The sequence below is a fragment of the Clytia hemisphaerica genome, unplaced genomic scaffold (genome assembly GCF_902728285.1).
Source record: "Clytia hemisphaerica strain Z4C2 unplaced genomic scaffold, Clytia hemisphaerica genome assembly, whole genome shotgun sequence".
NCBI lineage: Eukaryota > Metazoa > Cnidaria > Hydrozoa > Leptothecata > Clytiidae > Clytia > Clytia hemisphaerica.
This window is the reverse complement of record NW_027103334.1, coordinates 229,043-250,357: the sequence shown is the minus strand read 5'-3', so window position 1 is coordinate 250,357 and position 21,315 is coordinate 229,043. Positions and strand designations below refer to the sequence as shown.

Here is a 21,315-nt window from a genome sequence, read left to right as displayed (position 1 = left end):
ATAGTTCTTTTTATCTTGAAATTTTGAAATACGAGCAAAAGAGACAAATTTAATATTTGTTTCCTATCTAGATTATATTAGCGTTAGAATACGGTAAATTTTCATGAAAAATATTTCGCGATGGCGGTACGCCCAATCATGCCCACAGGAAAGTTTCAATTTTTAATTAGATAAAGCTATAAGAGGTTCATTACTTGTGGATTTTAAAACCTACATAAGCAAAAGCGAAAGTTGTTGGGAAGGAAAGAGTAAACGCAAGACAGAAGGTTTGGTTGTGTTGATCAGGTATGTTTTTATTCTATCCAAACTAATGTTAGAAATGACCAAGGAAGCCCTGACTGGCCATCACGCCACCACAGACGGCCGGAAATAGGGAGTCGTATGTGTGTGCGGCCTCTTAGCGCCTAGTCTAGAGCGTGCGTTTGTGATAAATAAGGACAAGGAAACCAGGCCGATTAAGCGCACAAATTAATTTTTATCACATGACTTGAAGAGTAATAAAGGTGTAAAATTTTAATGATGGACACAAGAAGTTTGCATGCCTTTCATGTGTTGTGTAAAATTGCTTATATATAATTTGACTGCTTTTTTAATTGAAAGAATTGCAATGTTTACTTTTGAACTTCTAGTTTGATGGATGAACTTGTTTGATAAGAATGATACCAAGAATTTCATTCAAGGTTTGTTTTGATTATTTTACAGATCCAGTGTCGACTTTAAAGGAGGTGTGTCGATATTAGATACCCCCCCCCCAAATGCGAGGTATTTACGGGACACCTATAAAATAAATTTATATGCCCAAATAATTCAAAATCGTCCTGTAATTACCCCAGATGACTATATTCTGGAGTAAAACTTATTAGAAAATGATACATTTTTAATACATTTTGAAAAGTTTGTAGTGATGATCGAACTTTATCAAATTTGATATGTTAGCAGGTGCAAAAAATTGGCGATCTTTGAAGAAAGATTTTATAATCAGTGCAAAAGTCAAATTTGTCGAATTTGTTGAATTTTCTTCTTGCTCTCATTACAGCTTGCGAGTGGAAAAACTAGTTTCCTTCAACATTCCATTTTGGAAAAAAGCGCTTCACAAACTTTTCAACAAACGTTTCAAAATAAAAAATTTTGGAAATTACTTGCAGAAAACAAACATGGAATATTTATCATAGTGTTTTTTTCTTCTTTCAGAAATTAAACAGCAATCTGAGAAAAATAATATAAGAAAAATGAGTGCAATCTTTGATTTTTCAAGTCTTTTGAGTGTGGTATTACTCCTGATTTGCATGAGCACCTATATCCATGCTGTGATGCCAAGTATTTTGGATCGCTACAAGACCGGTCTTCCTGGCATCTTTTGGAAATGTGCAAGAATTGGTGAACGCAAAAGTCCTTATGTTGCTGTATGTTGCTTAGCTATGGCTTTTAACATATTGTTCCTGCAGTGAAAATCACAGAATGGAATGGAACATTTTGTTTTGAAAATTGTCCAGCCTGGTGAATGGTGCTTACAATCTGTTTCGTTGGGAAACGTATTCGAATTTCAATTTATTTATTTAGAATATTACGTAAATTTTTAGTAAATTCACTTTTTCTTCTGTATTAGAACAAATTGTTCAAAATTTCCACTCTTTGGCTCAAAGATGCATTTATAAAGTAAAAAAGGGGAGTAGCACCTGCTCTGGAGAGTAGCACCAACTGAGTTTCTTTTTAATTAAGACTTTTTGGAAAAATTCAATGAAATTAATAGAGTTTAACAATGCTTTTATAGAAGGTTATTTGACATTATTACTGTACAGTATGATGATTTTTATACCTACATAAAATTAATTTTATCATCGAAAATTCTTGATAAATTTTTGGACCCACCTCACAAAACCTACCTGGGCAAATTTGGGCCAAAAACTACCTAAAAATAGGGTTTTTTGGACAAAATCCTGTCATTACTTTTTTCTGATTTTTTGTACAAAGATGGAGGGCATGATTCTCTAAAGAATGGCTGAAGTGGTTTTTCCCGGAAAATTCTTATTCGCCTTAAAAAACGGATTTTCGTATTTTTGGGGAAATTCCCTTTAACCAAATAAGAAAATATCTAGCTTTTCTCAAAGTTGACTCATTATTTTTTTTGATTTTTTGCACAATGATGCAAAATGGCAATGCCTAAAATGTGACGGAACCTGATTTTCGAAAAAAAATATATTTGGGCAAATTTGGGCCAAAAACTGCCTAAAAATAGGGTTTTTTGGACTTTGCAAAATCCTGTCATTACTTTTTTCTGATTTTTTGGACAAAGATGGAGGGCAAGATTCTCTAAAGAATGGCTGAAGTGGTTTTCCCGGAAAATTCCGGGATTTTTGTATTTTGGGGAAATTCCCTTTAAACCAAATAAGAAGATATAGCTTTTCTAAAAGTTGACTCATTATTTTTTTCTGACTTTTTGCACAATGATGCAAAATGACAATGCCAAAAATGTGACGGAGCCAGATTTTTAAGGAAAAATTTTTTGGGCAAATTTGGGCCAGCTTAAAAGATTTTTTGGGCCTGAATGGTTAAAGTGATTTTCGTATTTGGGGAAATTCCTTTTTACCATTTTACATTATTCAACACACAAGCTTTATTTTTCGATTCTGAATTTTTGTACAATTATTGTCACTTTTTTCTTATTTTTCGATTCTGTTAATCATTAGGTAGGTCCATTCAGCATGTTGCTTGTTTACTTTAGAATGTAAATTGTTCCTTGTATTTTAGAAGGAAAATCGTTGTTTTGACGAATTCGTAGTAGTGTGGATACTGGTAAGGGATTTAGAGTTTGAATTTTCAGTAAAGTAAAATGGCTTCAATCCTCCATTGAGTTTTAATTCTATATCTGCATACACTATGGTCCAGATATTTTACACTTGTTTCTTTAGATTTTTCTCAAAAAAACGTCAAACACAGTAAAATTAAAAGGATAAAGAAAAGATGACAGAACCTATTTTCAAGGAGATTTCTGCAGAAGAAAGTGAAAGTGGAATCACTGAACTGGAAAGTTTGTGTATGGAATGTCATGAAAATGTAAGAAGTCTTGCTACTTCAGTACTTTCAAACTTTCTCACAATTAAGATTTAAACTTGAGTATTCTCAAATTTAATCAGGTTTCATGAAATGAAAAGTAACGAATTTAAACCAAGATTATAGACAGAACTTTAAAGTTTAGTTTTTCGACATCTAGGCTGCTGGCATCCACTAACGGATTCGTGAGGTTTTGTAAAGGTCTACCATTCAGACTTATCTCCTCCTGACTTTGTTAACGAAGGAAATTCTTTGATCTAAATTTGAAGTTTCTCAACAAAGAATGCATTTTCATTTCCAGGGCACTACACGTCTGTTACTTACGAGGATTCCATTCTTCAAAGAAGTCATTCTTTCATCTTTTGAATGTGAGCATTGTGGATTAAAAAATAATGAAATCAAATCAGCTTCGGAAATACAGAAGAAGGGTGTCAAGTATAAACTCAAAATCAATGGCTCAAAGGTACCCAGCCTCTCTGGTCTAAACTGTTATTGTTAGTGAGATCTTTTTAAAAAGAATTTAATAGTTTTCTACGAAGTTTAAGAAGGTCGTAAAATTTCTTTTTTCTCTTTTTTGGTTCTTATTGTTGTTCCCTGAATCTTAATATGAAGTATACATTGTATATTGATTTTAATTGATGTGTTTATTTAGAATATTCCTAATTCCTGGGTTATGTAATTTGAATTTAAATGAATCTTTCAACTTTTTGGACCTACCTTAGAGGTCCTATAAATTAACCGATGACCGTCCGTTCGTCCGCCTGTTACCAGCTTTTCTCAGGATTGGCTCATTAGTTTTTTCAGGCCAGTATCACAACCCGATTCTACAATATATGTAGTTCTGTAAATTCTAGAATCTACAAAATGTGTAGATTCTGTATTATCAGAAACTACATAATATGTATATCTTAGAAGATTCTAATAGTGACGTAATGTTTTAAAACAGGCCAAAATCACTCCAGAATCTACCAAATAAGTAGAAGTGTCAACGATTTTAATTATGTGCGTGCTCGGGTTAAATTCAAGCTCCAACCCTGACCCTAACTGTCTATATAGTGCGTGCTCGAATTAGTTTCGGGCTCCAACCCTGACCCTAACTGTCTAGATAGTCATTTCCCCAGGATTACGCCATCCACAACCCCAACCAAAAAGTGACTGAACCGCCCTTAGCGATTCATCCTTTATATACTAAGAACGCTAAATAACTCATTGTGGTTTATACAATATAGACCTATATGTGGAGCAATACTCCATCTTTTCCGGTTCTACAAAATACGTAGAAATTCTAGAAACTACAGAATATGTAGATTCTGTGCTATCAGAAACTACATATATCAGGGGGGGGGTCAAGCAGTTAGTACAAGACATCATGCCGGTTAGTACCGTGGTGGTATACCTACAAAATTTTCAAAAATCAGTTAGTACTTGATGGTACTAAGTGACTGCTAGGGTGGTGTCAAGTAAAAAATCTAGGAAAACAGTTAGTACAAATGAATACTAAGTGCTACTTTTTTACCTTTTCTAGAAAAATATTAAAAATAAATACTAAAAGCAATCAGGGAAATCCCCCTCCATAAGAGAAATCAAAGAACCTAAGACATTTAAGTCTTCCCCTTTGGAGTTTGTTTGGTATTACCCTTTAGTTAAACACTATATCAGGGGAATTCCCTAACTATAGATTGATAAATAAAAGAAAAAAGTCAGTTGATTTTCCCCTAATGTTCGTAGGGTAATTCCCTGTACTTAAGAAAAGTTTTGTGTTTAAATGATCATGAAAAAGTATTTTTTTCTGCCTTGATTGAACGCTACATATTATGTTTATGTTTTTGGTTTACGGTGTTTCATTATTGTATCAATTGAGAAGTACTTCGTTATTTGAAACTCTTGTACATATATCGCTGTACAGCGTTGTGTTAAAATAAAATTTTTGATTCATTTTAATTCATCATACCAAATCAATAACTGTTTCAAAACAATTTTGGGAACATGGTTTGACAAAAAGTAAATATCACACTCTCGTTTGATAGGTTTTAAGGGGTGGTCCTTAGTGAATTTCCTTTGAAATCACTTAGTATATTTCATACTAACTGTCAAAGGGTGGTGGTGTGGCCTCTTTCCTCCAAAGAATCACTTAGTAGGCATGATGTCTTGTACTAACTGCTTGACCCCCCCCTGCATATATTGTAGATTTCAACCAATTGACAGAACTACATATATTGTAGAACCGGGTGTGATGATGTGTTGGTTTTTTCTAATTTTCGGCACAATGATGCAAAATGGCAATGCCCAATATGTGACGGAGTCCGATTTTCAAAAAAATATTTTTCCGGCCGAAAATGCCGGAAATATGCTTTTGCAATTTTGCAACCGGAACTTTCTATTTCTTTTTTCCCTAAACACCTCCCCCCATCAACAATCAATGATGAAATTTAATGCATTTTCGCTAAGCGCTATATTTTCTTAATGATTCTTTTTCTCCTTATTGCTATTTAAGTTTCATCATCAGGTAGGTCCATTCAGCATGTTGCTTGTTTCTTATAGGATTTATCGAGACAGGTGGTTCGGCAAAGTTCAGCCATGTTCCGTATTGACGAAATTGATTTCGAAGCTCCTGCTTTCACATCAAAAGGAGGTATGATAGAAGAATCTATTTTTCTGTGATTTCATTGCAGTCTGTTTTGTTACATGAAATAAACCAGCAACATGGCTTATAAGCAGGTCCTAGGCCCCCCTAAGAATTTAGGTGCCCCCTAGGATTTAGGTGGCCCCTATTGGAAAAATATTCTAGGTGGCCCCTAAAAGTTCAAAAATCGAAAAAAGCTAAAAATTGAAATCGTAGATATACTTCTAGAAAAACTTTCTTTTTTGTCAAGTGTAATTAAATACAACAGTTTTAAAAATAGCTACTTAAAGGCAAACAAAAGAAAATTCAGGTTAGGGTAAGGGTTAGGTTAGTTCATTATGTAAAAAATTAGGTCCCCCCTAGCTCAGTAGGTGGCCCCTGGCCAAAGACTATTTGTAGGTACCAGTTGCCCTGAGACCTTTTAACCCCCCCCCCCTGCGAGCAGGGGGGGGGGTGAAGCCATGTAGCGACGATCTAACTCATCTTAGAATTCTTTATACCTTAACGAGGATTTTAACTACACGGTTTTTTTATAAGAACATTCAATTTTTTTTGAAGTCTTCGGATGTTCTAACTTTTTGGGTTTAGCCTAAAAAAGGTCTTAAAATGTTCTTAATCTCACTTAATTTTTGACCATTTTTACCTATTTTCCTACAGCTTTGACAACGATAGAAGGGATGTTACAGACGGCCATTGATGGGTTAGAACAACAACAACCTGTACGAAAGGTAAATACGGAGTTGCTTTTATGCGTTCAGTTAGCATGTTGAATCTTTTCTCTGAATAGGGATATTAGCAACGTTTTCTACATGTTTGGTCTGCTGGAAACAAAGTATCAGATACTGGTGTTATATATTCTTCTAAGCAGAAAAGGGGGTGATTTCAACTGTCTACTACCTATATCAAGTTTGCAGCAGTAGCGTGGTGGGTCCACAAAATTCAGGCAAACTGGGGAGACAAATTTCTAATATTATGATTCTAGCGGCCCTCTGAAATATAAATATCTTTGTAAAGATTACGCGAGCGAAACGAGCACGAAAAACATGGGGTATTTTCTCTCTTTTTGGCTGAAAACTGCCATATCTAAGGTGTAAAAGAGCAAAGGAGCGCCGTAATTAGTAATCAGAGGCGTCTTTTTGCGCCCTTTGTATTTTGGCGCCCCAAAAAGAATTGGCTGCTGGGGGGCACTGCCCCTCGGGGCACTGCCCCTCTGCCCCTCTGCCCCCTGTCATCACGCTACTGGTTTGCAGGCGTTTGAATGGTGCACAACTATAAGGAGCTTTGCATAACCATCAAGCAAATAAAAGAAATGAAATAAACTACAGTTTAAAAGATAACCAATTCGTTCCGCAAAAACGAAATAGCTGTTATTTTCTTGATAGTGATGTATACAATGCCATGTTTTGGTCTATTAAGAATATCTGATCGTAGTACAGAATCGTATGTCCTGGATGTGTAATATTATTCTACTGATTTCTTCTCCCGTAGATCATGGAACCGGTGTTAGCTGAAAAGATAAGTGAAATTATTTCAATCCTGGATAAATACAAGAGTGGTGACATCCCTTTTACGTTGATACTTGAAGATATCTCTGGCAACTCCTTCATTGAAAACCCTCGCGCACCTGAACAAGATCCCGCTATGATGGTCACGCAGTTCGTACGCACGAGCGAACAATCGGAACAACTTGGACTAACGGAAGAAATGGAGAAACAAGAAGAAGGTACGTGAGCTATGACACTTTGATTTTTTACGTTTTTCTGGCCCCTGTGTTTTTGTCGAACAGTGAACTAATGATTCTCTTGAAGTTGACAAGAACTTAGAAATAGAAAATAAATAGTTGGCTTAACTTTTTTATTTTTTACTTTTTAGAAAGGACGGAAAAAGAATTAGCGCCTGAAGAGGTCAGTAGAAAAAACAGCAACTAACACATGCCGCGATACCTTGAAACTTTTTGGTGATTGACCGGATAACAGCTTTACTACTTGTTCAATTAACCTAATTTTTTCAACCGGTTTGCTACATGAATTTAGGTTTAGCACAAAAATGCTAAGCTAATCATACTCCTATATACCATTCACTCGAAATGTGACGATCATTAAAAATAGTGGTTGAAATCCTTTTCAAATTTAGTCTTTTTAAATTAAATCTCAACATAATTAACTGATAAATACATCCTTTGAATGTAAAGAGCTTCTTCTTGTGTTGAGTTTCAATTTTACTAGAACCTTCTTTTATTGGCCAATTTTGACAGGTGTACGAGTTTCCAGGGAATTGCCACAGCTGTGGAACACCAGTCGTCACCAAGATGAAAATGTTACGTATCTTTTTCAAACTGATCCTTGTTTGGTAAAAGTATAAAATAAGATTTCTCTATGGTAGCCAGGTACACATGGATGGGATGCATTTCTCTTGGTTTATGCAGAGTTGTACGGTGGCCCATATATGCAAAGATATTAAAATATACAAACACAAACAAAAATTACAAACACTAACAACTTAAATGCAAACACTTTCAACTAAATTACAAACACTATCAACTTAAATGCAAACACTTTCAACTAAATTGCAAACACTTTCAACTCAAATTACAAACACTAACAACTTAAAATGCAAACACTTTTAACTAAAATTGCAAACACTTTTAACTAAAATTGCAAACACTTTCAACTAAAATGCAAACACTTTTAACTCAAATTGCAAACACTAACAACTTAAATGCAAACACTAACAACTTAAAAGCAAACATTAACAACTTGAAATTACAAACACTAACAACTAAAATGCAAACAATAATAACTTAAAATGCAAACACTAACGAATTATAAATTGCAAACACAAACGAAAACTTTGAAAAATATGATACAGGACACAGGGTACAGGCTGACAGGCCTTCTCCTTGTATATCGCATGTAATAATGACTTGCGGTTTTAGTCTACGCATGCGCATTATATGGGCTCTTCGTGGAACTTACACCGTATGACAAGGCAGGCCGGACAGACCAAGGATTTATTATACACTGGATATACAAGTAACAGATTTTTGCTGATTTTCGTGTACTAGCTATGTCCGCAGTAATGGTATTATTGTTCACTCTCCTTCCCTCATTAAATGAATTTTCGAAGCATTTTTATTGCATTTCTTATCGAAAATCACTCATCCAATTCCCAAAAGAGACTTAAAACTTTCCTGTGAGAGTCAGATTCTTCCACTTAATTAATAATTATAAGTCGTTATGACGTTTCAAACTATGAGAAAGATGCAAAAGACGTGTTGTGTATAAGAAATTTAATGTTGACACCGGAAACTTTCAAACTTCAACCTCAAAAAAACCACCTTGCCACCACGTGCCTCCAAAGGATTTTCATACCACAGTGGAGCCAAGACACTCAAGTCTTATGTATGTTAATTTCAGCTCTTCTCGGAACAGTCTTGGAAAGATATTTCCAATTGAAAATTTTGTGTCACTATAAGCATTTTGGCTGGGTTTCTTGTCTAATTTTTATAAATCAGACATCTTCGAGCCGCCATGACAGTTGTCCTTTGCGGACAAAGCTAGAACATCAATTGTTTTCTGAAACAAAGGAAATACAATGATCGCTCTCCATCGTTTTATGAGTCGTTTATCCAGTGTATAATAAATCTTTGGACAGACCATATAAACTTTCGATAATTGAATTGCGGATTAAAGGGGAACACTGTCTTGCGCTGTACCAATTCTGAAAATAGTCCAGACCGACTTAAGGCAAAATTAATCGGGTGCTGTGTCTTCAATTTTGGTGCTACGTCTTAGATATTTTGCAGGCTTGTTCTCCACTTGGTAGAGATGCCTCAAGGCCAGTTTGACCGGCTGAAAACGCCGTACGGCCTGGCAATCGTTATTACGGGGACTTCCTGCAGCGCACCTTTCGCGGCCCGTAGCCCGGCGACCAGTGACGGTGGAACAATGAAATTTGGCATGCTTTCCCCTTTCGATGTGCTCGACGTCTCCAGAAAGTTTCAAGTCGTGATATCCACCCAGTCCGGCGCTAGTGGAGGGGGTCATTTACGGTCCCTTAGCGCCCTTCCGTCAACTTTTCAGGACTTCGGACCTATTTTTTCGGAATTTACACCCAAAAAAACATCAAAACCTGAATAAAACATTTAAGTGTGACCCTGACCCGATTCGAACTGGGGATCCCTAGTACGTGAACCCAACGCGTTATACCGCTGGGCGAACTGGGCCAACATCCAGCCGGGCGCTAGTGTAATTTCTGAGGGATGTCATTCCTTCGCTAGCTTGACTTGGCCCAGAGCTCAATAGGGACCCCTCAAAGTATTTTTTAGACTTGGCTGAAGGTGTACGTCAGCACCAAGTGGTTCACGAGTTGTAGAAACGTCTCACTGCTTTCCATCCCACCGGGGGGGGGGGCTCCAAGCTGGTCTAGTACGAGTTCTGACCCCCCCTCTAGAGCCTTTCCATGAACTTTTCAGGACTTCGGACCACTTTTTTCGGAATCTACACCCAAAAAAACATAAAATATCAAAATAGTAGAGGGCATTTTGTAAAATCGCTCGACTGTTTTGTTAGAAGCACTTGTTATACATTTTTGGAAAGCTAAGGGGTAGGGGAATCGAAATTACTATGTTTCCAATTTTTTTTCGGACACTTTGGTATGATTTTCGGACAAATATGACGGTCTCAGGCAAAAATCATAGGGTTAAAAATTAATGAAAATTTTAGCTCGAGAAAACGGAGACCAGTTGTATATTTTTGGAAAGCTCTCAAAAAATTAGGATTAGAGATATATTGCAAGTATAGGTGATTTCAGTACCTAACTCGAGATATTGAGCTTCAAAAAGCGCAAAAACTGGACAAAATAGCTGTTTCTGGCTGAAAAACACGGTTTTCAAGGGTTAATATCTCGAGTTAGGTACAGAAATCACCTATACTTGCAATATATCTCTAATCTTAATTTTTTGAGAGCTTTCCAAAAATATACAACAGGTCTCTGTTTTCTCGAGCTAAAATTTTCATTAATTTTTAACCCTATGATTTTTGCCTGAGACCGTCATATTTGTCCGAAAATCACACCAAAGTGTCCGAAAAAAAATTGGAAACATAGTAATTTCGATTCCCCTACCCTTTAGCTTTCCAAAAATGTATAACAAGTGCTTCTAACAAAACAGTCAAGCGATTCCAAAAAATCGAACAAAATTCCCCCTACTAAAACCTGGTCAAAAATTTCCAAATAGACCTGAACCGGATCGGATTCGATCAGGGGATCCACAGTGCCTGAACTTTGGACCACTAGGCTAACTGCTTGGGAAATTTTCTCAGGGGTGCGAGGGCTTGTTAGTGAGCTCTAACGACCCCTTAGAGCATTCTTGAGACTTGGATAAAGGTGCAAAAGTAAAACACCACCACTCAAAAGCATAGTATAGCATTACTGGAAGAAAAACCTCCACCACCGCTCCTCGTCACCGGAGTTCCCAGGCGGTCCCCCATCTAAGCTAACTTCCGTGATCTGACGAGAACGGGTGCTTCCATCCTGATATGAACGTGGAGCGTGCCTGGAGTGCTTTTTCTGGCTATTTATACCGACTAAGCAGTCAGGCAAAGTTCCCCGGTCAGTTTCCTCGAACTGTACAATCTGTACAATAACAATAAAAATAATAATAACAATAATTTAAGTTGATAGTGTTTGCATTTTAAGTTGTTGGGGTTTGCAATTTAAAGTTGTTAGTGTTTGCAATTTAAGTTGAAAGTGTTTGCAATTTTAGTTAAAAGTGTTTGCATTTTAGTTAAAAGTGTTTGCATTTTAAGTTGTTAGTGTTTGCAATTTGAGTTGTTAGTGTTTGTAATTTAGTTGATAGTGTTTGTAATTTAGTTGAAAGTGTTTGCATTTTAGTTAAAAGTGTTTGCATTTTAAGTTGTTAGTGTTTGCAATTTGAGTTGTTAGTGTTTGCAATTTGAGTTGAAAGTGTTTGCATTTTAGTTGAAAGTGTTTGCATTTTAGTTAAAAGTGTTTGCATTTTAAGTTGTTAGTGTTTGTAATTTAAGTTGTTAGTGTTTGCAATTTGAGTTGAAAGTGTTTGCATTTTAGTTAAAAGTGTTTGCATTTTAGTTAAAAGTGTTTGCATTTTAAGTTGTTAGTGTTTGTAATTTAAGATGTTAGTGTTTGCAATTTGAGTTCAAAGTGTTCGCAATTTAGTTGAAAGTGTTTGCAATTTAGTTGAAAGTGTTTGCAATTTAGTTAAAAGTGTTTGCATTTTAGTTGTTAGTGTTTGCATTTTAGTTGATAGTGTTTGTAATTTAGTTGAAAGTGTTTGCATTTAAGTTGTTAGTGTTTGCATTTTAGTTGATAGTGTTTGTAATTTAGTATAATATGTTTGCATATACGGGCCACCGTAGAGTTGCGATACGAAGGGACTTGAATGTGGGCGCTAGGTTCTGAGTAATCTGTAGCCGAAAAACCATAAGAAGCGCAGAATAGGAGAAGGATAGAGAATAGGAGATTTGTTTTTTAATGTTGACGAAAAATCCAGACATCAGTAATAAAGGAAAGGTACATAGCAATGTTGATAGTTTCGCTGTGGTAGCTGAACAAGGTGTACCGGTCTTAGTATTGAATTCAATTTCATCTTCTGACTATCTTATGTCTCGTTCCTCTCAAAACAACCAAATTCGTCATGACCAGACAATATGCCAGGAGGGTTTCGTACTTCGACTCATTGTACGACATTTTTGCTAGTATCAATAACTTTGAAACTTCTTCCTTAACCTAAACACAAACGATAGAAATCCCACATTTTAAAGAAGTTGTCATCATGTCATCGAACTGTGAAGCTTGTGGAGAAAAATCAAACGAAATCAAAGCGGGAGGTTTGTCGAGTTTTGTTTACATTTTCGAATAACATGCTTTATCTTTAGTACATAATTTGTTGTTGCCCGAATAAGTACTCGTACTTTCGTACTCTCGTAAACTTTTACGAGATTTACTTTCGCGAATTGACGAAAAAATATTTTAGGGAGCATAAACTTTTACGAAGGATGACATAAAAATGAAGCTTTTCACATGAAAAAATAGCTCAAATACTTCTTGGGTTGGTTTTAAAACTATTTTTTGTTGACAAATTAGGCTTTTGACAGGCTTAAAAGTACCATAAATGTTATTTTTTATGCAAAGTTTGAAGTTTCAAAGATTTTCTATTTTTTCAAGAATTTTTCGCAAGCATAAACTTTCCCGATTCCAAGACATTTATTTTCGCGAAAAGGTCATATGAAATTGTAGACGTATTCATTTTTCTGTTCATGTTTATTTCAGGTGGGATAGAGGATCAAGGAACGAAAATATCTTTAACACTGACCGACCCAACTGACTTATCTCGTGATGTTTTGACGGTAAAACTCTTTACTTTTCCAAGATTGTGGTATGCACCTTTACTCCTTCACGCTTTTCTATAAGAACACGAGGCTGAATTTGACTTAAGCCTAGGAACACACGAGAAGAGTTTCATCCTCAGATTTCAGAAGTTACCAAGAAAGATGATTAGACTAAAGCCCTTTTTATAGTCCTTGAATAAAGAAGCCAAGCGAAAGTGCGTCAAATGAGACAAAGTCAAAATGTATCGGACTTTATAGAAAAAGAAGTCTCTAGAAAAAAATCATTATTTCCTTAATCTTTACTCGACAAGTCTCTTTTTTCTCTTTCAGTCGGAGACATGTATAGTATCGATTCCTGAGCTAGATATGGAATTATCACATTCAAGCGACGCCGGAAGGTTCACAACCATCGAAGGCTTGCTCAATAATATCAAAACTGGCGTAAGAATTTTCCACTAAGCTTTTTGGATCTATTTGGTGGCCTTTGGATGTTCTTAACGTTTTGAGTTAAAAGCTTAAAAGTAGTCTGATAATGTACTTTTCACCATTTTATGATTATCTTTGTGTAATTTCCTAAGAAATCGGGTATTTAGAGTCAGCGAAGCCTTAAAATGTTCTTAACTTGTTCTTAATATTTTGGCCATCGAAACCTTATGTTCTGATAAAGTTTGTTCTTATATGTAGCTTCTTTTTATTTTCACCACTGAGATTTTCATCTCTTTGTCATCTCTTCTTTTTGACAGTGATCTTTTCATAAACTGAAAAACGCTCTTCAAAACAACTTCAAAACAACTCCAATGTTTTGCATAATTTCGAACAAATTTTAACCTGTTTGTGTTTGCACGTGTGATTACAATTAATTTACATTCCAATCTGCCACAGGTCGGCCGTATCAACCCGTTCGCGTTCGGTGACAGTGCGGGCGATAAAGAGAAAACAAAAGTCACAAAGATCACTGATCAAATACAACAGGTTTGTTTTTATGAGGGGACCATTTCCAGTTTTGATTTTTAAGTATCACGCAAAATAAGCTCCAGTGTAGTTTCCAAAATCTTTCGATTTTCAATTAAGGTCATAATATTTCAGAAGAAAGGGAAATCCTCACGAAATCTTATAGCTACAAAAGATTTGGAAGCTAACTTAGTTGGAAAGAGTTTTAACGCTAGACTTTAGACTTAACCCCTCCCAAATTGAAATATTCGATTATATTTAACAGATAGCCAAAATGCGACTTTCTCGCCCGAACTTCAAATTTATTCAAACGAGGAAGTAGCCAAAATTCTCAATATATTTCCACGCAGAATGTACATTGCTCGTGGTTTATTTTGAGATCTTTTTAAAATTTCGGTGTCGTTTTCTTTTCGATTAATCTTACAAAAACTTTTTTGCTGGAGGAAAGCTTAGATCATATTTTTGTTATTTTCAGATAATTGATGGGAAATTATTCGTGACGCTTGTTTTTGATGACCCTGTTGGAAATTCACATGTTCAGGTAGAACAATACTCCTCGAACAGTCAAGTAGTCAAATACAAGAAAGGATACAAAACCTTTAGGGCATAGTATCCTTGAAGGTCTTGACCCCTCGTTTTTCCCAATCCTGACTCCTGTCTAACCGAAAAACTAAAACCTTTACATTTACAAAGATCCATTTGAAAAAATATTCATCTTAGGTTTAGTTATCAAAAAAACACTATTTTTACCTTGACAGAATTTGTACGCACCTGATCCAGACCCTAACCTCACCGTAGAAAAGTATGACCGAACTGCGGAACAAGAGCTGGACCTCGGAATCGCGGATATGAAAATTTACAAATATACAGATGAAGACGAAGATGAATGACACAAAATGTATGCCTGAATTATTTTTTGTTGCTTTTTTTGATACGAAAGAACTTTATTTTCAAAATTATATATAACATGATACGGTGTAACTTATTGTGTTCCACAGCTTACAACCTCCTTTGCATTTATTGGTATTTTATGAAAAATATCCCCTCTTTCGTTTTGAGACAATTAATTCACACGTTTGATCCAATCCGAAAAACATGTCTGTAAACTTTAGAATTGATAGCCTTAGTACAAGAGAACATAACTACTTTCGAATTTCAGCACTACTATCTCGCTACATCTCAGCTCTTGTAAACTGCCAAATTTTGTTCGAATTGTCACGAAATGGTTAGACCAATCAAATTGATTTGTTCACAATTATTGACTTTTTGTATTTTCCTTACAACCTTGGTTTCATCAACTTCATCTGTACTTTTGTTATCTTTGTAAAGATCTGCTTCACTCACAGAACGTCTCACTGCTTGGAGGTCTGACCATTTGGCACTGGCCGATCGTCTTAAGTGAATTCTCGGACTGTCTCTCTGTTCTCCGTTTGTTTTCTTAATGCGGAACAGCCCAATGGGACCGGAACCACGTCTCGTTTTACGGAAAGATGGAATCTTTTTCGTCTTTTTTGTATCGTCTGCAATATTCCCATGGTGATTAGTGACGTCATGTTGGCCTCGTTTTGAATTTGCTCTCCTTCGTAGTGGATTTTTTTTATTTTTTCGAACGCGACCCAATGTCATGATTTGGTTTGCGCCAGAGTTTAAAGACATTGCCATTTCCACCAATATTTTGGTTGGCGAATCAGTTGCTAGGTCTGATGGTGTATCTCCATTCTGATTGGTAGCAAAGACATTCACACATGCGTTTAAAAGTAAACGAACTAATTGGAAGTGATTACTCATGCATGCAAAGTGAAGACCTGTGTTTCCTTCACTATCTTCAAGTTCAATAGATGCACCATGGTCAACTAACAATCGCACAACACTCAATGACCCCTTCTGACAGAAACGGTGAAGCAAGGTCGTTCCGTCCTTAGGACTTTTCTTGTCAATGTCGATCTTGGCTTTGTGGTAATACAAGAACACTTTAGCTTGTGTGACATCTTCCTCTTCTAAGGCTCGTTCAAATTGTTGGTATATCGACGGCATCTTCCTTTATTGTATGTTCAGCTAGTAAAAGTTATGAGAGTGCCATTTATCTCTTTCGGTAGAGGTTTTTGATTAATATTTTGTCACCTTCTTTTAGCTTTCACCAGCTTGTTTTCCGATAGAAATGTAATGCTTTTCAACAGTCAAAACCACTGCAAATATCCAATCTATCACTTCGATTGGACTATCTAATCTACTTCTGTAAGATGTCAAACGTTTGACGTATACCCTTGCAAGTTCTTCCTTTTCAAATTTATTTGCTTCATTCCTCAAACCTTCGATTCATGTAACCGCAATGTTTTCGTCCCCCTACTGTGACGTCATTCATAGTGTATTTGTCATTTGGTTATAAGAAAATAAGTTATTATTCAAAACATCTACATGCTCTAAGAACATAAACCTTGATAAGGTTCGGCAATCGTGTTTGAAATTTCAAAATAGAGCCAAATAATTCTAAGACTATCCTTAGGCCCTTAAATTCTAACTCGAAGACAATTTTTGCGGTTTCTTAACTACTTTTGCGAGCTAGTATGACAATATTTAGTTTTTCACACGTTCTTCTAATAAAAATGCTTTGTTAATCGATTCACCATGTCTTATAGTCATGAATAAATAAATCGATGCGAAATTTTCTGAATAACTCACATGATACTCCACGGACAGATTGCTTAAAAATTTATTTTTCACCTTTTGAAATATCAAACAATAGTTGAAAAGGATTGAAATTTTGCAACAACTTCTCAGTGGTATCCCAGCAGGCCTAAATTTGTCCCGTTCAATGTAGTTTTCAGTAAAATTTCAAGAAAAATTGTAAAGTTTCTTTCGCTTTACTTTACATATTTCATTAATCGACAAAAGCTCTACATAACTGAATAATGAAATTTCTTATAAAATCAAAAAAATACTGATTCGTTTGTATTTCTCAATAACAAGTTGCCTTTTGAGGTTTTCTCCATATCAGAGTATACTGTCATTTAAAAAAAAGACTTGTTCCATATCTTTAAAAAAAATCTTTCTTTTTTAGAAAGAGTTATTCCTCGTTTTCTTTTTGTCCGCTTCCACTCGATCCATCCATCGCACGATGAAACGAACTGTGTTCAATACCACATCTCGCTTCTCGCCCGCCAACTCTCCTCCACCCTCCACCGCCTCTGGTGTCGATAACGAATTCTTCGTATTTGGCGCATCATCCAGTTCGAGCGAGCGGAAATAGCGAACTACTTCTTCCTCGTCTGCCTCGTCTTCTTCTTCATCCAAAATGTCCATCTCGGCTCCCGGCTCTTTAGACTTTTTATCGACTGCTCGCATCCAGCGGCCGATATATTTGACCGTCTGAAAAGTTGAATTTGCACGCGCGCGGCCGTGCCTGGAGCCCTTATCACGGATTAAATCTTCAACTTGCAGCATATCAACATCTTCCTTTTCCTTTAAAACTTCTTCTTCGCCAATTGCGTTGGTCACCACATCACCTTGTTGTCTTTGAAATAATTCTTTCTTGAAGGTCTGAAAAAACTCGATCATTTCCTGTTCCGTTGGCTGATCCGCTTCGCTTTCGCTGGCGTCGAAATCATCAGAGTAACAAGTTGATTGTCGCTTCTTGTCGATCAACTGCTTCCATTTGGAAATATATTTCACTGTTTTTAAAATGGACGCTCCTTCGATGTAGTCGATCGGTTCTGCCATTTTCTGTTGTTTTCTGTTCTCCTTGTACTGATAATTTTTATCTATCTGTTCTTCAAAAATTATTTTCACCGACTCTCAAAATACAGCTTTCCTCAGTATTGTAATCCAAGACTCAAACTTTCTATTCAAACTCATAAAAGAAAGAAGAAACAAACACTCAGATTAAAGTAGATTATTGCCACGCAGCTTCTTTGTTTTCATAATATTTTTCGATGCTTTTCATTATTTTTTGCGAAATTGTTTGTCAAGACCTTGGGAACTGCACACCTTGTAAACAAAAAACCCAGCGATGATGCGTGAAATGTTTTGTTATAAGAACATTTTAAACTCGTACCTCAAATGCTTTTTAGTAAAACAGATATTAATCTTAAAATGCAAAAACGAAAATAAATCTCTGTAATTTGAATAAATGAGGTTCATTATTCGAATGTTGTGACAGTAGTGAATTCATTTTTAATGGAAAGTCTTTACTTTTAGTACCTTGGCAAAATTTAATTTTCAAACGAAGATAATTTTTCTAAAAATCGCATTCGCATTACACTAAGGTTATCTGCAAAAATATTTCGCGTATCAGTTCGACAAGTTGCATTATAGTCTGTATAAGAAACTCCGGTCTGGAAGCCTTTTGTTTCTTTCTATTGTTGCGAACTTGAACTTGCGTTGAGAAATTATTTTGTTTTGCTCACTTTTTTGATCATCCGATCAATTTTTGAACCAATCTTAAGAGGAATATTTTGTAACGTGGTCAAAAACTGAGCAAATCGATTTTTATAATCGTTATTAACAAAGGGAAAAGTTAAGTCAGAACTATTGGCTTTCAGACCAGGGTTTTTTATACGCGCTGTGGTTGCATAGAATGACAGAGCTGAGAAATCCTGCAATGTTGCAATTTTTCGCAACGCTTCCACGGGGTGTGTAGCTATTCTACGCAACGCTTCAAATCGAAGAATGTGATTGAAAATTATGATTACCCGAGCATTTATCTTTAAATCACAAGCAAAATCAGGCAGAATCTTGCTTTTTCGATCAAGTTAACGCTTTTTTGAATAAAGTAGGCTTACTGCCAAGGATGATTGTGAAAAATCTCTAGGTAGAAAATTTAGATCATATGATGAAATGTTTACTTTTACATTGTTCTACAAAATGCACATGACTTTGAGACCCCGTTCGTCGCCCTGCGATCCCGTTCTTGGTTCAAAGATAAGCGTTGTCAAATTTTACAGCGGAAAAGATGCAGAATTTGACAACGTTGCGGAATTCGATAACGCTTGTGTTGTCATTCTCGAACTTGTATTAATAAAGCTGTGTTCATTAAAACATCCCGCGAATTGCGAGAATTGAGATTCTTTCCCTTGAAAGTAGATCATGGTATTTGATATTCAATCATCTAATATTTATGATTTTAAAACCACTGAAATTTTTATCTTTCCTTCCTTCCAGCCTGAAAAACCTTAATCAGGGATCACAAAGTACCTTATCTTAAAAAAAAGGGTACGTTTAGAACTATTCTTCGACACATCTTAAAAGTGTGAAAATATTTGAGTTCTTACTGTGTTGCGACTGTTTTATACTTTACAATAAAATTGATGATGCATAACAAATAAATTCTTCAAAACACACCATTTACACATTTCAATTTTCTGTGTTGAAATGATTGGATTATTCTTTTGATTGAAATTTCATTTACACAACTTACCTTTCTGGTTTTCGGGTTAATCGTTGAGTTCGAATGGTGGTTTTTGTCCGTCCCTTCCCTTTATTGGTTGGTTGGTTCGGATCATCAACTTTTCAACAAAGTGTATCCTTTAAAAAATACACATGTAAATTGAATCGTATGGAAGACTTTTCACGATAGGTTGTTTCTACTTTGAAACTTAAGGGACTAGAATTAAGAGTTGCGTACTCTTGCTGAGAGACTCAATTGCTTTGAACTCTAAGAGATTCTCAATTATCGCATACCGGTATCTTCTAAGTGTCCGGAAACAAATGGTTTCCTTGACAACGCTGCTTTTTGCTGTCTATTCTCACTTACTTCATTCCGACATGAAACTTGCTGTTCCGACCATGAAATTTATGTAATATTTGTTTTGTGCGTCGGTTTTTCTGATACGTTGAATTTCATCTTTTGGTTTTCAAAAGAAATCTTTCATTTGCGAGATAGATGCTGCTTACACAGGTCTACGTTGGTTGTTTGGATTTTTGTGTTGTTTAAATTCGTTACCAGTCCCCTAGTTCGCTTAGTTTTATGATTTGATAGTGCTCATGGTTGTATCATCTTCTTAAGTAAGATAAAAAAGTGATCAGTTTTTGCTCAGGGTACGAGATTGTTGTGTTGTTTTGAAAATTTAAATCATCCACACCTCGCCTAATCGTTAATTTTTAAACAATCACTAATGAAAATGTCAGAGGGAGGAGATTTACTACAATTTGCTAAATGTCAGTCTTATGAAAGTGTGGACCCTGATGGAGCAGAAAGACTTGGCCGTTATTTTCCTGTGCCTGGTTCCCGGAAACTAGAGGAAAACCTTTAGGGATTGTCACTTCATTGGCCTTGAATTTCCCGGGGGGGGGGGGTTACTCGTATCGTCCGACCTACGGCATGTGCCGCCCTTAAGGGTAGGTTTTGAGACCCTCGAGATGCTAGTCTGATAGTAAAGATCTGATGTATCTTTTTAGTTTTAACTCACACCCATTTTGTATATTGTGTCGACATCTCATGTTCATTTTCAGGTGGTTTCAGCAAAATAAGATATGAAATCAAACTACACTGTAAGGGTCAGAGCAGAGACGTTCGGTAAAATGCACTGTAAGGGTAACCTTTTCACTGCTCAAGGGCTGTACTATAAGGCTCCGATTTTGAAAGCCATTTTTTGGCGGCACATGCCGTTGTTTAGAAAATGAGTGCCCCCTCCCCCCGGTGAATTTCAAGTAAATTCTCATAATGTAATGCCGCTTTTTGGGAAAAAGTGAAAATCTTCTTCAGAATCGAAGAAAGGAAATCCTCGAAGTTTGTTTGACATTTTCATTGGTGATTTGAGGGGCAGTCTTTCTAAATTAAAGAACGGGGTCATAAAAAAAAACACCAAATGTCAAAATCAAAAGAACAATTTTCTAAAAATAATAACATTTCTCCTTGTCACTATAGCAACAGATTCGAAATTTCATCTTTAATTTATGAATCGATTAAAATTCAGTTTGATTAAATAATCGCAGTAATATCTTGAATTCGGCCCCGCGGTTTAATTATATAAATGTTATGATTGATTGACGATCTAAGGAACTGTTTTATCAGAAAAACATTTGAGTTTGCGTAAAATTTTACTCTTGCTTTTATTTTTGTAGAAGAGTCACAACAGAACCAAGCATCTTTGTTTTACAGCAATTTTTTTTTTTTTGCAATGGGCTGTATGAATAAAGATATCGAACATTTTTATCGAGAACTTCGATCACATCGAGAAGAATCGTTCACTGTTTACGAGCATTCTATCGAATCGATTCGAGAAAAAGAGAATCGAATTCGTAAACGACGAGAAAAACGAAAATTCGATCCCGTTTGCGACCATGATGACGATAGGAGGCTGAAGAAACTAAGAACAAGTGACGTCA

General features: G+C 35.9%; 2 protein-coding genes across 3 annotated transcripts; one reads left to right on the top strand and one right to left on the bottom strand.

Annotated features, from left to right (window-relative positions):
• The first annotated feature begins 2,896 nt into the window (after positions 1–2,896).
• LOC136816603 (zinc finger protein ZPR1-like) lies at positions 2,897–21,091 on the top strand. Of its 2 annotated transcripts, XM_067072952.1 has the most exons (14): positions 2,897–3,054; positions 3,353–3,514; positions 5,593–5,683; positions 6,332–6,402; positions 7,163–7,397; positions 7,547–7,578; positions 7,929–7,995; positions 12,457–12,540; positions 12,983–13,059; positions 13,372–13,482; positions 13,924–14,013; positions 14,468–14,533; positions 14,751–14,890; positions 21,052–21,091. In XM_067072952.1, exons 1-13 carry the CDS (start codon positions 2,962–2,964, stop codon positions 14,880–14,882), a joined length of 1,311 nt encoding a protein of 436 aa, XP_066929053.1. In that variant the 5' UTR covers positions 2,897–2,961; the 3' UTR covers positions 14,883–14,890; positions 21,052–21,091. The 2 variants fall into 2 exon arrangements, with proteins under 2 accessions (XP_066929053.1, XP_066929047.1); XM_067072946.1 differs by lacking the exon at positions 21,052–21,091 and having other exon boundaries at positions 14,751–14,958.
• On the bottom strand, positions 14,964–16,269 carry LOC136816621 (unconventional myosin-XVI-like). Its single transcript, XM_067072963.1, has one exon. The coding sequence runs from the start codon at positions 16,024–16,026 to the stop codon at positions 15,208–15,210; it is 819 nt and encodes a 272-aa protein (XP_066929064.1). The 5' UTR covers positions 16,027–16,269; the 3' UTR covers positions 14,964–15,207.
• Positions 21,092–21,315: the final 224 nt, after the last annotated feature.

Coding starts and splice junctions, on each gene's coding strand:
- LOC136816603 (XM_067072952.1), top strand. CDS start 2,962: ATGACAGAACCTATTTTCAAGGAGATTTCTGCAGAAGAAAGTGAAAGT. Junction 5,684..6,331: donor TGCTTTCACATCAAAAGGAG/GTATGATAGAAG, acceptor ATTTTCCTACAG/CTTTGACAACGATAGAAGGG. Junction 12,541..12,982: donor AAACGAAATCAAAGCGGGAG/GTTTGTCGAGTT, acceptor TGTTTATTTCAG/GTGGGATAGAGGATCAAGGA.
- LOC136816621 (XM_067072963.1), bottom strand. CDS start 16,026: ATGCCGTCGATATACCAACAATTTGAACGAGCCTTAGAAGAGGAAGAT.